We start from the raw sequence: 15,794 nt of genomic DNA, 5'->3' as shown, positions 1-15,794 counted from the left end.
TATCTGCAACTTATGGGCTTCCAGGGCCGACCTCCCCACCAGTGTCACCCCACTATAAAAGGGACCCCACAGAAAGGAGGTAACAACAAGCTTAGGAAGCTTACAGTCCATTGAGGCATGTGGCCAGGAGAATGAATGTCCTAACCTGGTTTCTGCAAATGTCCCCATGGGACTAGGTGACCTGATTGTACCAACCTGGCTTCTCCAAATGTCTCCATGGGTTCAGTGATGACAGTGGATCAGATCTGTATTCCTTCAGATGGAGCCTTGGTCCTGTGGCTGCTGTTCTATAGAGGTGTTTTTTTTTTTTTTGCAGAAGGATAGAGGTCGTTTTTTATATTCGCATCTGTCCTCCAGGCCATCACCACATTTCAGGGGGAAGGTGGGATAAGGTCAACTCTCATTGGTCAAGTATTCAAACAATTTGCATAGTTTGTCATTCACTTTGCAGGTCAGCAAGCTGCATAAACTAATACAATGGTTAATCAACATATTAGCAAATATCAATTGTTCAATTACCTTACTTCACTGTCTTCCAAGGATAGCCGCACAATAAGTTGCAACAAATATCAATTCAAGAGTCAACGTTTAGGCTCATATGAACAATGACTTACGTCTCTTGACCTACCAGAAAATATGTCTGACCTAATCAAGAACAAATGCTGCGTCATCACCACTGCAGCAAAATCAATTCAAGAGTCAATGTTCAGGCTCATATGAACAATGGCCTATGTCTCTTGACCCGCTGAATAATTAAACATAAATGCAGTGTTGTCACATATAGTAAAACAAAAAAAAAATCATCTTTTGACTCTGTAAGGTTTACATCATATGTATTTTATGTGTTTTTTTTTTTTCTCTCTCTCTTTTGGAAGTACAGAAACAATAGGTGGCAAAACTTTGTTCCATCTCCCCACCCCCAAACATTTCTAAAAACTTTTAGTTTTTTTTTACACTTTATTAATGGGGGATGTATTGTAACATAAAGCAGAACTTTTTATTATGTCTAAAACATACATTTTTCAATGAGTTTGTTGGGGGAGATGAGGAAAAGTTCACTCCTCCACACACCCTATGTGCCTCCTCTTGGAAGTGGCTCTGAAATCCAGCAAGTGGGCCTGTCTGAACCTAACAATACCTAGGACTAAAGGATACCTTCCTTTTAATTAATAACACAGTCATGGATGAATGTGTTCCATACATTAAAATGTCCAAATTCAGGCAGTTGTAAGCTGAGAAATGGCATAGGTTTATGTGAGTTTTTGAGGTATATATCTAATGCATCCATGATATTTCTGTAGATATACAAATGTGAAGCTAGCTTTAATTATTTTACGATTTGTTGTAAATGTTACTAAAAGCACCATATGCAATAGTCTGTTGCCCGAACCTGCCATTATTGACGAGCTTAGTCGACAGTCTAATGTGTATGGAGGCCCCCAACGAGTAGATGTTAGAGGAGTTAGGGATCAGGTATTGTCTCATTTTGGGCTACTGATCGGTTTGTTCTTGGTGAGATAAGCCAGTACAAGAGACCTGTCAGTGGTTCTTTCATACAAAACATGAGTCCAGCTGAATGAGGGCTCCTGTGTAAGGGAGAGTGGGCGATATAGCTGTCGGTTGAATGATCTGCCAAACCATCATTCAGCCAACAGCTATCTACAGTGTATGGGCGGCTTTAGTTAAAGGGGTATTTCTATCTCCAAAATCCTATCCCAATATGTAGAAGGTGTAATAATAATATTAGCAAACACCTTCAATTAGAAATGTGGTATTGTTCTTCTGATTCAGTATGTCATTTACTCCATGTGTAGTGGCTTAGGTGTTCATGGTTACGACCACTCATAGTGACAATAAGTGGTTGTAACCATGGATGTCTACGCAACTACAATGCCCTCCACATGGGGTAGGCAACATGGGGAATCAGAAGAACTACAGAACATTGTTAATTGGTGGTATTTGCTAATATTATTGGATTCACAAGTTGTAGATTGTATGATTTTCACTTGTAAAATCTCCAGTGTTTTAACAGCGGCAGCTAGATGGATGATTTTTACTTTAACTTATCCATACACCGTGATTTAATATATATATACAGTATAAATATATATATATATATATATATATATATATATATATATATATATATATATATATATATATATATACATATATATGGATCTCAAGTCCTCGTCCTCAGGCTGCTGGCCTTGTTTTGTGGGGTTTTTTGGAGCAGTTATTATCTTCTCTCCTCTCCCCCCGAAAAAAGTGCATAAAAGCATGACTAAGTGTGATAAATATGAGTAGACTTTATTTTCAGAAATGCTGCAGTTTTTAGTTTCGCAATCTGCATTCAATCCAAATACACACCAAGTGAACCTTCACTTGGGCCAATACCAGCTCTGTACTTTGCAGTACAACTCCTTTTTTAAAACAAAAAAAACCTAAAAACCTTTTCTTATGGCATTCACTTGGCCTCTCCGTGTGAATCTATAGACTTTAAGAAACTGTAAAGTTTGTATTTTTAAGTGTTTTCTTTATATATAAAGTAAATAAATCCATGCATCTGCTCTGGAGTTAAATTCTCTCCCATGAATATAATTATTACTATTAAAACTTATTATTAATTGCTCACTTGTACATGTGTCAGAGATAATGCACTCAATGTACAGTTTATAATACTTGTGTTTTTAATGTTTTTCACCCACACTATTGTGAGTTACTTTCATTGCCTAATCATGGGTTTCTACATAACTTGTATGCGCACATTACATAACTTACATGCGCACATTACATAACTTACATGCGCACATTATATAACTTACATGCGCACATTACATAACTTGCATGCGCACATTACATAACTTGCATGCGCACATTATATAACTTACATGCGCACATTATATAACTTGCATGCGCACATTATATAACTTACATGCGCACATTACATAACTTACATGCGCACATTACATAACTTACATCTGCACATTACATAACTTGCATGCGCACATTACATAACTTGCATGCGCACATTACATAACTTACATGCGCACATTACATAACTTGCATGCGCACATTACATAACTTACATCTGCACATTATATAACTTACATGCGCACATTACATAACTTGCATGCGCACATTACATAACTTGCATGCGCACATTACATAACTTACATGCGCACATTACATAACTTGCATGCGCACATTACATAACTTACATGCGCACATTACCATTTGTGTAACAGACACTTGTGAAGGATGTAAAAACTAGAATATATGGTATCATTTTTTTCTACCCCCGGAATTTGCATGCTGCAGATCTGCCAACCCTAGGAGAGAAATGAACCCTGTCACAGCAGTAATTATATAGCAGGAACAGCACTGGGGGCTGCTGTATACAGACCGTGGGATTCCAGAGAGTTGCTGGGATTTCTCTCACCAGTAGAAGTTGTGAACTATGCAGCATAGGTTATTATCAATTATCACACCTTCTGTATGTGTGTGGGCAATGGCGTCTCTCTGTCTGGACTGAAATATCTGCTAATGATCCTGATTGTTTTATTACCATCATTAAGGAAAATGTGTGGTCGTTTTACAAAATATAAGATATGTTCTTAGATATCTGGGGAGCTAAAATACGATGAGATTTTATTACATTTTCCAGTCTGGATCCCATAAGTAGTTCCGCAGTTTGTCTGCTTGGTAAAGGTTCCTGTCCCTAGTTACAAAGCGAATGATATGGAACCTTTGGCATTTCTTATCCTGTGCCGAGGATCTGACTATGCTCCTACCCTTCAGCCGCCAGTAATGCTTTTCAGCAACTTGTTTTACAAAACAAGAAGAATGCAGTTTGGAACAATCTCTGCGTCAATAATGGTGGTTAGAATGAGAGTCAGATTTGGTCATGGCACATTAAGCTTTAAGAGAGAAATTAATTGCTTGCCCTTCTAACCCCCGAATCCGAAACCTCATGCATGGAGGACAGATCTCACGACAATCCCATATGGAATTTACTGTCAGATGGGCCTTGTAGAGTAGATCTCTGTGCTGCACCATAGCCCTCTTCAGCTTACGAAAGGTTAAACAGTTAATGCACCTTGGAATTGAAATTGATCTAACCCTGCTAAGGGCACATATGCAATTGGTTTTCGTGAAAAGACAGATTAAGATTTAAAAGGTATCTAAAGCCAAAGGGAAAACTCTAAAAAATACTTAATTAATTCCGTGCATCCGTTCTTCAATTAACTGCAAATGATAAATGAAGAGATATAATTATCTATCATCATAATATGTTTATCATCTATGTATCTGTCTAATATCTATATACTATCTACCCATACATCTACAGATATAGACATATATATTGAAATATTATTTGTGCTTTACTTTATAAATACCTATTTGCCTACATTGTCTTGTTAAATAGCTTGCAGCATTAATTTTCAACTGGTAGAACTAATCGTACGTTTGTTGTGGTCTGTCACGTCCCGGCGCAGAAAAATACTTCTCCCTGAATGCTTTGAAGGTAGTAAATATACGAGCTGAAATGTACCAGACACTACATGCTTGTGAAAACCCAATACCTTATGGCAATATAAGCTCCACTACCAAGTATATCAGTGTTTAGCCGACTGATGGAATATTAAGCAGTGCAGCGAATAGCCAGTAGGTGGCAGTAATAAGCTGATCTTTTATTCTTAGGCTTTCTTAAAAAAAAAATGGGAAAAAAAAACGAGAGGTAGAGAGAGAAGGAGAGAGACAAGAAATTAAGTCAGTCAAAGAGAAGAACTGAGAGTGAAGGTTGGCGTATGGCAAATGGAGGATCAGAGGATTTAAGACGCCTCTAAACTGTTGAATTTTACCAACTTCCGATCCGTTGCTTGTGTTTTGGTGTTTTTCGATCCAACGTTTTTAGTGTACCGTAGCGCCGGGTCTTCTGAATGCTGTGGATGAGCGATTGAAGTCCCAGCACGAGCTGCTGCAGATTGCAGAAATAGCAGCGTTTGGTCTAGGACTTAGGAAAAAAATAGCAGATGGAGAAACAAATCAACACGCATCTCTTGCCTTTGGATTGAATTCTCTGTGCTTTTCCTGCTCACCAGATCAGTGGCATTTCCATGCGTAGCAGCTGAAGAGAATAATTAATACTCGGGACTGGTTGGATAACTGGCTGTTGTGTATTCTCGGCATCTCTCCTGCAAGGACGCTGGAGTAAGTAGAACCATTTCAAGCCTCTTTATCCTCTAACCTCTAATATCTCCGTCTATTCTTGTGAACCTTTCCCAATACGCTTTGTAGAGCAAGATGTGGAGACTCGCAGCTGAGATGTTTACAACTCTGAGCTCCTTCTAATGAAGGCACAATCCAGAAGATTTCATGCCGTGCTGTGTTTTTTTGGTGCCTGGTGACTCCACATACTGACTTACCTCTCGGGCATCTATTGTTGTTTTTTTGTTTTTTTTCCGCCAATGAAATGTTATTCCCAAGGTCTTTAACGTTCTTCATCCAGAACAAGCAGTAGTCACTGCGGATCTTGCTTTAATGTGGAGTCCATTGGGGATTTGCAGCTATTGATTGCTTATGTTCATCACTCACATTAATATCGCAGAAGATTACCCAGTTTTTTTTTGCGCGCTAGTTTTCCTATTTTACCGTAATGAACTTTGTGTCGAAGATAACGGAGAGAGATGAGATAGATGCGGTGAACATAAAACCGAAATAGGACGCATTAGAGGAACGCTAGCTATGAATGCTGGAATTGTTCTCCTTACAACTGTGATATTTCTTCCCTGTGCGGTTTTATAATCGGGGCATCCAGCCATGGTTTGCCTGTTGATTTGTTCCAGCCTGCAGAATAAAAAAAAATGGAATTTAACTGAATGCAATTGTCAGCTGTAAGCTGATGTGGCTACTGGCCTTGCAGAACAAAAAAAAAACCCAAGTGTGAAATGACTGCAACCAAGCTGTGCTTGTAATACTTTGCAATTGATGATCAACTTTGATGGGTCCTTGCATTTTGGATTTTTTCCAGATAGTCTTGCAAATCCCAATGTTTAATATTCATGATTTTTTTTTATTGCAAATAGAGATAATGTGAAGCAAAATACAAATTGACAGTTTTTTAAAAGGACATCTGGCAGGAAAGCGACATTACATTGAAAGCACAGAAGCTGTTTGAGAAATAGCATTTTATTTAATTGCCATTTTTGGATGCTCTGAAACTACTTGTCAATCCTCTTAAATTCTGAATGCTGTTTGCAAGGTGTTTGTATCCAGCGCTTATGCTATCAGAGGAACAGTTCTTCTCCCTTGCCTCCTCACGGTGCATCAGAAATGAATGTGTAGATTGCAGTCTGTCTAATCTTCTTTAGCAGAGATAGTTATCGGCAGCTCTAAACCTTCCAAGATAGGAAAACTTGATTTTCTTGGAAATTGAAATCAATCTCCTAATACTGTCATATCTGCCCTCATGTGTCAGCTCGCTGGGAGCTTATCGTCTGGATTAGTTTTTAATTCATCTGCGACTGGACTGACAAAACAATTAGTAAACTGATAAACAGACACTCATTGGGATGTACCGCTTTGTAGTTTTTTACTTTTTCTATTGGGTTTCTGTTGAGGCTTTGAAAACGTTAAATTACTCCATTTCAGAAGAAGGGGGGTCAAGAAATGCCATCGGCAATATTAATGATGCACAACTGGAATTACCTGAGAGAGGTAAAAAACCTAATTTCCGAGTGTTGGAGAACTCTGCTCCGCACCTACTGGATGTTGATCCGAATAGTGGGCTGTTGTATACTAAGCAACGCATTGACCGAGAGACTCTGTGCAAAAACAGCCCTAAATGTGTTCTCTCACTAGAGGTATTTGCTAATGACAAAGATGTATGTATGATCAAGGTGGAGATCCTTGATATTAATGATAACTCACCTAAGTTTGCATCAGACCAGATCGACATTGATATTTCAGAAAATGCTTCTCCAGGAACCAGATTTCCATTGACTACTGCTCAAGATCCTGATCTGGGCAATAATGGCTTGAAGACGTATAGGATGAGAGGTGATAATGGTTTATTTTCTTTGGATATAAAATCCAGGGGTGATGGTACAAAAGTTCCAGAGTTAGTTATTCAGAAAGCATTGGACAGAGAAGAACAGTCACATCATACCCTCATTTTAACTGCTTTTGATGGAGGCATCCCTCCGAGATCAGCCAATCTGCAAATCAACATTAAAGTTATTGATGCCAATGACAATAGCCCTGTCTTTGAAGCAAAATCTTACACCGTTGAAATAGCTGAAAACTCACCTATAGGCAAAATGATTATCGATCTCAATGCTACAGATGCTGATGAGGGCACCAATGCTGATGTGATCTATTCATTCAGTGGTTATGCATCTGATCAGGTATGGGAGTTATTTTCCATTGATTCCAAAACTGGTATCATACAAGTCAAGGGTAACATAGATTATGAAGAAATCCAGATGCTTGAAATAGATGTTCAGGCAGAAGATGAAGGCCCCAATCCAATACCTGTGCATTGTAAAGTGACTGTTCTAGTTACTGATGTAAATGACAATTTCCCATCAATTAGCTTTGTGTCAGTCAGACAGGGAGCAATTAGTGAGGCCTCACCTCCTGGTACAGTCATTGCTCTAGTTCGAGTTACAGACAAAGACTCGGGAAAAAATGGACAATTCCAGTGTTGGGTCTTGGGCAACGTGCCATTCAAGCTTGAAGATAATTACGACAATTTCTTTACAGTGGTGACAAGTAGACCTCTAGACCGAGAAATACAAGATGAATACAACATAACTATCATCGCTCGAGATAATGGCAACCCTTCTCTTGATTCCACCAATTCATTCTCTGTGAAAATATTGGACGAAAATGACAATCCTCCATCTTTTTCTAAAAGTATGTATGCACTACAAGTATCTGCAAACAATATACCAGGAGAATACCTTGGTTCAGTACTAGCACAAGATCCAGATTTAGGACAAAATGGCACCGTATCTTATTCTATCTTCCCATCATACATCGACAGTGTTTCCATCTATACATATGTCTCCATCAACCCTCGAAATGGCGCTATTTATGCCTTGAGAACTTTCTATTATGAGTTGACCAAATATTTTGAGTTTAAAGTAATCGCAAAAGATTTAGGCGCTCCACATTTAGAAAGTAATGCCACTGTGAGAGTGTCTGTACTGGATGTGAACAACAACGCTCCAGTCATTGTTTTGCCAAGCTTACAGAATGATACTGCAGAGATCTACGTGCCCAGGAATGTAGGCATGGGATACATCATAAGCACCGTAAGAGCCATGGACATTGATTTTGGAGAAAGTGGTAGGGTCACTTATGAAATCATTCAAGAAAGTAAAGACCACCTCTTTGAAATAGATTCAGTAACTGGAGAGATCAGACTGCTCAATCCACATTGGGAGGATATCGCCCCAGTAGTAGAACTGATAATCAAGGTCACTGATAATGGAAAACCTTCACTATCAACTGTAGCGAAACTCATCATTAAGGCAAATTCAGACTGTTTAGGCTGCTATGAAGAGGAGGATAATGTTATAGGAGAACAGCGGGACTGGGACATCTATTTGCCCGTATTGGTTGCCCTCAGTGCAATTTCCATAATTCTCTTTGCTGCAATGGTCACAATAGTTGTTAAGTGTAAGAAAGAGAATAAAGAAGTTGGTCCATATAATGGCAGAGCTGCATATACTTCACAACCAAAGCTAGGAAAAATGAAAAACAAGAAAATCAACAAAAACGATATTATGTTGGTGCAGAGTGAAATAGAAGAAAAAAATGCCATGAATGTTGTCAGCTGTCCTCTACTAGTTACATCTCCCATGTACTTTGATAGTCAGTCCCGACTTCCTCTCAGTTCTTCTCATTCAGGAGTGATGTATCTTACTCCTACTTCCAATAACCAGACTGAGTCTCAAGGAAATGTTGAATGTCACAGCCACAACAATGATACAGGACAAATCCGACCATCAGTGGAGAACACATCTACCTGGATACCATTAACGAAGGTAGGAGCAGTGCCATGTAGTTTAATATGGGTTTTAATACTATTTAATATACAGTAAAAGTCTTAAACCTAGAACATTTCTCTGATGTTCTTTTTATAAGGCCACATTCACATGTTCAGTATTTGGTCAGGATTTTAAATCCGTATTTGTAAGCCAAAACCAGGAGAGGGTGAAAAATGCAGATGTGGTGACGTGTTTCTACTATACTTTCCTGCTCCTGATTTTGGCTTACAAATACTGATGTAAAATACTGAATTCTGTCACTGTTGTGACATATAAGGCCCCATTCACGATTTCTGTTTCTTTTTTTTTTGGCCAGTGGTATTTACTGTTTTTTTTTTTTTTTTCGTTATTATTTGTGCCAAAATTATCAAAATGGTGAATGCAATTCATTTATGTGGCACAAAAAGTCTCTTTATCTTTTGTGTTTTAACTTGTTTTGTGACATTTTAGCCCAAAAAGTTTTGTTCTCTGCTAAGATGTTTCAAACTTGTACCAAAGTTTAAGGTGCGCATAAAATCACTGAAACTGGTAGACTGGAGTACATTTGTGCCAAACTTTGCAACATCTTAAAAAGTCAAACAAGGGTGGAAATAAAAAAAGTTATTTATAATAGACTTTAAAAAAAGGTGCAATTTAAAAGATGTACAAAACACAAATGAAAATGGCTGAAAAGCATTAATGAATCGGATTCCATAGTATTTTTCACTATGGTTTCTAATGGTGAATTTTACCCTGAAATACTGCATAAACTTACGCCACAGGAAAATCGGCCACAAAATCAGTGTTTCAGCAGAGCTTTATGCAGATTTAAATGGGTATTCTCATCGCTAAGATTCTATTCCTATATGTACTAGTTGTATTGTATAGTTCTACTGATTATCTTACAGTACAGTATCTTAGGTATCCATGGTTATGACCACTAACAACTAATTAACTGTCACTATGAGTGGTCTTAACCATGGATACCTAAGCTACTGCAATGCCCTGAATATGGAGTAAGCGACATTGCGAATTGGAAGTACTATAATAAACTTCTAATTAGAGGTATTTGCTAATAATATTATTATTACGCCTACTACATATTGGGATAGGATTTTTTAGATGGGAATACCCCTTTAACTAAAGCTGCCCATACACTGTAGATAGCTGTTGGCTGATTGATGGTTTGGCAGATCATTCAACTGGACTGGCCCACAGGAGAAGAGGAGAATCCTCTGGTAGGCCTCTGTGAAGGACTGCTAATAAGTAGTGCTATTAAACTTGATTCACAATTTGCAGAAAAAATGTATTATCTAGTCATTCATTTAACAAGCTAGCCAAAATATTATTATATAGAAGCAAAAATACATTTTTGTACTATGGTCAGGTTATTTTGGCAGGTGGCTGAACAGTGGGCCCCAAGTATCAATGTTACTGATTGGCCTTTACAAACCCAGTCCAATGCTGGTTACGACTACTCATAGATATTGACAGTTATTTTTTTACTGGTTGTAATCATGGATACTTAAGGTCCAGGAATGCCCTGCATATGGGGTAAGTGACCTCGCAAAGCAGGGAAACTATACTACATTTCTTATTGGAAATATTTGCATTTATTATTATTTCATCTTCTACATATTGGGATATGATCTTGGAGAGATGGGAATACCCCTTTAAATACTGATTTAATGTTACAGATTTTTGGAGTGCTAAGGGAAAAGTCTGTAATAATTTTGATGTAAGGCAGCATCAAAATTGCATTTTTTTTTTTGCAGATATGTCTGGTGTAAAATGAAGTTGCACAAGAATCTCCACTTTTGCATATACGCTTATGAATAGAAACAATTTCCTTGACAACTCATTATATACAATATATTGAAGACCTCCTTGATGTATTTGATTTAGTTAGAGCCAATATAACATTTATGTTGCTTTTGGGTATGCCTTGGAGCCGATCTGTAGAAATGTGGCATATTGACGGTCAATAAAAATGAAAAACTCAGCTAACCATGTAGAATAAATATTGCCGGGCAGGAGACAGCAGAATGTAGCAATGCATTGGGAAGCAGTGGCTGGAAGGCATTTGGAAACTAATACATTCAAATGATTTGAAAGTGTGCAATGAAACAAGGCAAATGCATTTCCTTCCTTCGTGCATTAGCACAGCTGGCATGTCAGTCATCACAAGAGTTATACGTTGATTTCTAAAGCATCTCGACCATCACTGAACACGCCAAGAGGGCTGCAGCATGTGACAAGAGTATTTGTGCTGTATGTTATAGGGACATTATGGGACAACAAACAAGGATTATTCAGGAGTAAAAGGTTAATGCTGGAGAGCTGCAGCATTGTTTTTCTATGTAATAAGAATAATGCTGAGTCTTCGGTGTATGCCTTATGTATACTCATTATTAAAGCAGACTACATTTCCCATTATGCCTCATATTTTTCTTGCCCCTATCTAATGGCCGGAGATTAGTCACATAAAGCTGGTGTCACTGTATACAGCAGTGTTGGTGTATCTTCTGTGGTGCTCCTATAGCCTGCCACATCTTTAGCCTGCCACATCTTTAGCCTGCCACATCTTTAGCCTGCCGTGTCTTTAGCCTGCCTTGTCTTTAGCCTGGATTGTCTTTAGCCTGCCGTGTCTTTAGCCTGCCTTGTCTTTAGCCTGCCGTGTCTTTAGCCTGCCTTGTCTTTAGCCTGCCTTGTCTTTAGCCTGCCGCGTCTTTAGCCTGCCTTGTCTTTAGCCTGCCATGTCTTTAGCCTGCCGTGTCTTTAGCCTGCCGTGTCTTTAGCCTGCCGTGTCTTTAGCCTGCCGCGTCTTTAGCCTGCCTCGTCTTTGGCCTGCCTCGTCTTTAGCCTGCCGCGTCTTTAGCCTGCACACGTCTTTAGCCTGCCGTGTCTTTAGCCTGCCTCGTCTTTAGCCTGCCACGTCTTTAGCCTGCACACGTCTTTAGCCTGCCTCGTCTTTAGCCTGCCGCGTCTTTAGCCTGCCGTGTCTTTAGCCTGCCGTGTCTTTAGCCTGCCGCGTCTTTAGCCTGCCGCGTCTTTAGCCTGCCGCGTCTTTAGCCTGCCTCTTCTTTGGCCTGCCTCGTCTTTAGCCTGCCGCGTCTTTAGCCTGCACACGTCTTTAGCCTGCCGTGTCTTTAGCCTGCCTCGTCTTTAGCCTGCCACGTCTTTAGCCTGCACACGTCTTTAGCCTGCCGCGTCTTTAGCCTGCCGCGTCTTTAGCCTGCCGCGTCTTTAGTCTGCCGCGTCTTTAGTCTGCTGCGTCTTTAGTCTGCTGCGTCTTTAGCCTGCCGCGTCTTTAGCCTGCCTCGTCATTATCCTGCCTCGTCATTATCCTGCCTCATCATTATCCTGCCTCGTCATTATCCTGCCTCATCATTATCCTGCCTCTTCTTTAGCCTGATGCGTCTTTAGCCTGCCGCGTCTTTAGCCTGCCTTGTCCATTATGTGACTGATCTCTTTTACAAAGTAAAAATAATGTCGGCAGATTTATAAAGCGGCCTAAAAGAAAAACTTTCTTTGCTGACCATAGCAACCAATCATGGATCAGCTTTAATTTTTTATTCCTCTCTTGAAAAAATAGAACTGCTTTGTGATTGGTTACCGTGAGCAGCAAAGACATGTATTTTTCTAGATGGCTTTCACTTCTACAGAGAGACAAAGAGGGCATGGCTAGGTGGAGAAGAGAGGAGAACTGCCAGAATGGATAAGGGTATGTTCACATGACCCAGAGTTGCTTCGAGTTTAAATATGCAGCGTCAAACCTGCAGTGGCCAGATGTTACAGCGTACCAGATGGGATTTCTAGAAATCCCATGTCCACTATGAGTCCACAGATGCTGGCAGATCACCCGCAGAGAATGACATGCGGCGCATCTTTCCAGCCTGCAGCATGTCAATTTTTCTTGCGGAGTCGCTAGTCTCCAAGAGAAATTTCACCAATAGCATTTATTAAGCACGGTGAATCCACATGGTTCAGTTAACACCAATCCAGCACAAAAAAATGCAAACTAACTCATTTTGAATACAGAGTGTGCTCTTAGACGTAACATTCTGTGACTAAGAGCTCATACTTCATTTGAAACTCGTCAGTTTGCATTTTTTTTTTTTTTTTTGCTGGATTGTTTTTTAATCTTTTGCAAATAAAAGGTCATTTTTACATATATTTCATCCATTTCAGGAATGCTGTTTTTTTTTTCTTTTTAGTATTCTTTTTAATATATTACTATGATAAAAAAAAACTAAAATTTCTGAAGTAATGCTTTAATTTTAAACAAGTCAGGTTCCATTTGTATCATTCTAGCACAGTTTAAAAGATGTGTATGTTCAGTGATTCGGTAAGAGCCGTTCTAGTTTCATTCCAGTGGATACACATCTGTCTGTGTCATGTAATGATCACACAGCTGCATGGCTCGTGACAATGTACTATAACTGTAACCAGATCTGCACCAGTGTTGATTAGCACACAAATGGGTCAGATTTTTATGCCCTGAAAGTATATAGTAAAGGGCTAGTCGCAGTTTGCAAGCAGAGATCCTGAATACCAGGAGGAATCGGTACTGACAACTGTAACATTTCATTAAACAATGAAGAAATACATTTTCTGATATTGTAGTAAGCCTTGTAAAGAATCCCCCAATGATCAGGATGTTAGGCTGGCATAGGCTGTTGAACTTGACATCCACTGTGACCACAGAATGGAAGCTGTATGCACTTGAGTAGTTATACAAATGTGACACATTTCTGAAAAATGAAGTTTTTTGTTTTCTTTTTTAACAGTTTTTACTTTTTAAAATGTTTCTGACTTTATTCCTTTCAATTTCCTTCTCCCTTACATGGTACAAGAAAGAGATGGGTCCATTGCTAATATAGGAAAAAAATGACCTCATCATATTCTGTAGACGTAAAGCATAAGCTATTAATTTATTGGTTAAAAACAAAAATTTAGTCTCCATAATAATTTGCTCAATATAAGAGGAATAATAATCTACCGTGGCATTTAAAAGTTTAGGCACCTTTGATCAAAATTACTGTTATTGTGAGCAGTTAAGCAAGTTGAAGATGAAATGATGTCTAAAATGTCTAAAGTTAAAGATTAGGGATGAGCGAATTTAGGTTCCCTCTGCAGCTTATTTGGCAAGCGCTATAGCTTGCCGAATAAGAGGGAACCCATGCACATTTGCTCATCTTTATTAAAGATGACACATTTCCTTTTGTATTTTAGGCAAAAAGAAATATTGTCATTTTTTACATTTTCAAAATTATAAAAAGGAATATGGGCAGATGGAAAAGTTTGGGCATCTTTGGAGATTTGTGTGCTCGGATAACTTTTGACTAAGGCTTCAGAAATTAATTAGCCTTTTAAAGTTATAGCTTGTTCACAATCATCGTTAGGAAATGCCAAGTGATGCAAATTTAGCAGCTTTCTAAAAACAAAGTCTCCTCTAACATTGTTCCAAAAAACAGCAGTCTTGGGTTCTTGCAAGCAGCTGCCTAGTACTCTGAAAATGAAAATGGTGGAGGCCCACAAATCAGGAGAATAAGATGACAAAGCATTTTCAAGTTGCCTTTTGCTCAGTTCAAAATGTAATAAGAAATGGCAGAAAACATGAACAGTGGAGGTCAAAGATAAGATTTGGAAGACCAAGCAAAATTTCAGTGAGAACTGCTCATAGGATCGCTACATAGGCAAATCAGAGCCCCAGCTTAATTGTAGAAGACCTTCAGAAAACGCAAAACGCGCGTCGGGGTGCAGGCACCGCCTTTACAGGTTATGTATTGATCTATATTTACTTTACTCTACTATAGTTTATGTATAGATGCATGTTAATGGAGCATTCGCTATAGATCGCATCTATTCTCCTGATATCTCTTGGACTATTTGATAATGTTACATCTAGCTGCACTATGATACAAGCCAGGGATATAAAAACATACTTGCACTTTGCAATTGTATTTATTTGGCACTAAGCACTTATTGTAACTATCCCAAAATGGCTGCATATGCACTGAGCACTTTACTCTGATTGAGAAACCTAGGATATATTTGTAGCGGATGAAATCTAACTTTATCTAAAGGATTAAGAATAGGAGTTTGTATGTCCTTTGTTCAGATCTAGATGGCAGTATAACTGGTGATTTGATTGACAAAACTAAAATTATATGAATATTGAATGAGTATCTAAAGGATTCTAAATATACATGCTTTCTATGCTTACCTGTATATGGCGGTACTATTTTTGCATTGTATCTCCGTTTGTAAAATAACTTTTTAAATTAGTATTAAATAAAGATGTATTGTTAATATATTTGGAAATTTGGCATTGGCTTCCTTGTCTTGTAGGTTTTTCTTGAGTTGTGGAAAGTGCCACTACTATAGCCATTCTTTATATGATATATTGTCCGCCTGTTGAGGGCTCATCATTATGCTCTGTGGTCTGGAGAAATCCTAGCTCATATTAAACGTAAGATGTAGAAAAAAAACTCATCTCACTGCTCACTCTCCTCGGCACCTCTTTGTGACTAGTCCCAGGACGTCGTGCACATCCTAGTCGTAGTCGGAAGTCCCATCCAGATGTGCATACTGTGAGGTTGCAGCTAACATTGTTATGTTCCGACAACTCTACAATGCACGTGTGCAGGGACATCCTGTTTCTAATTGCAGTTGGATGTCCTGGTCTACAGTCCGCATCATAAGGTTGTAATGTCACGTCCGGAGTTTCAGTAGGCTGAAGCAGGGGAGAGT

General features: G+C 38.8%; 1 protein-coding gene across 7 annotated transcripts in view; it reads left to right on the top strand.

Annotated features, from left to right (window-relative positions):
• Positions 1–15,794, top strand: part of PCDH17 (protocadherin 17) — a 241,316-nt gene that overhangs the window by 11,749 nt on the left and 213,773 nt on the right. For 4 of the 7 annotated variants that reach the window (XM_077297282.1, XM_077297279.1, XM_077297285.1 and 1 more), the window contains exon 1: positions 3,812–9,056. The exons of the other annotated variants lie outside the window; for them this stretch is intronic. In XM_077297282.1, the coding sequence (XP_077153397.1) occupies positions 6,576–9,056 (2,481 nt within the window). In that variant the 5' untranslated portion in view covers positions 3,812–6,575. Of the gene's footprint in view, positions 1–3,811; positions 9,057–15,794 lie in introns of those variants that run through there. 7 annotated transcript variants of the gene reach the window in all.

Source organism: Ranitomeya variabilis, chromosome 3, assembly GCF_051348905.1.
Source record: "Ranitomeya variabilis isolate aRanVar5 chromosome 3, aRanVar5.hap1, whole genome shotgun sequence".
Classification (NCBI taxonomy): Eukaryota; Metazoa; Chordata; class Amphibia; order Anura; family Dendrobatidae; genus Ranitomeya; species Ranitomeya variabilis.
Note: the sequence above shows the minus strand (reverse complement) of the source record. Positions and strands in the feature narration are given on the sequence as shown.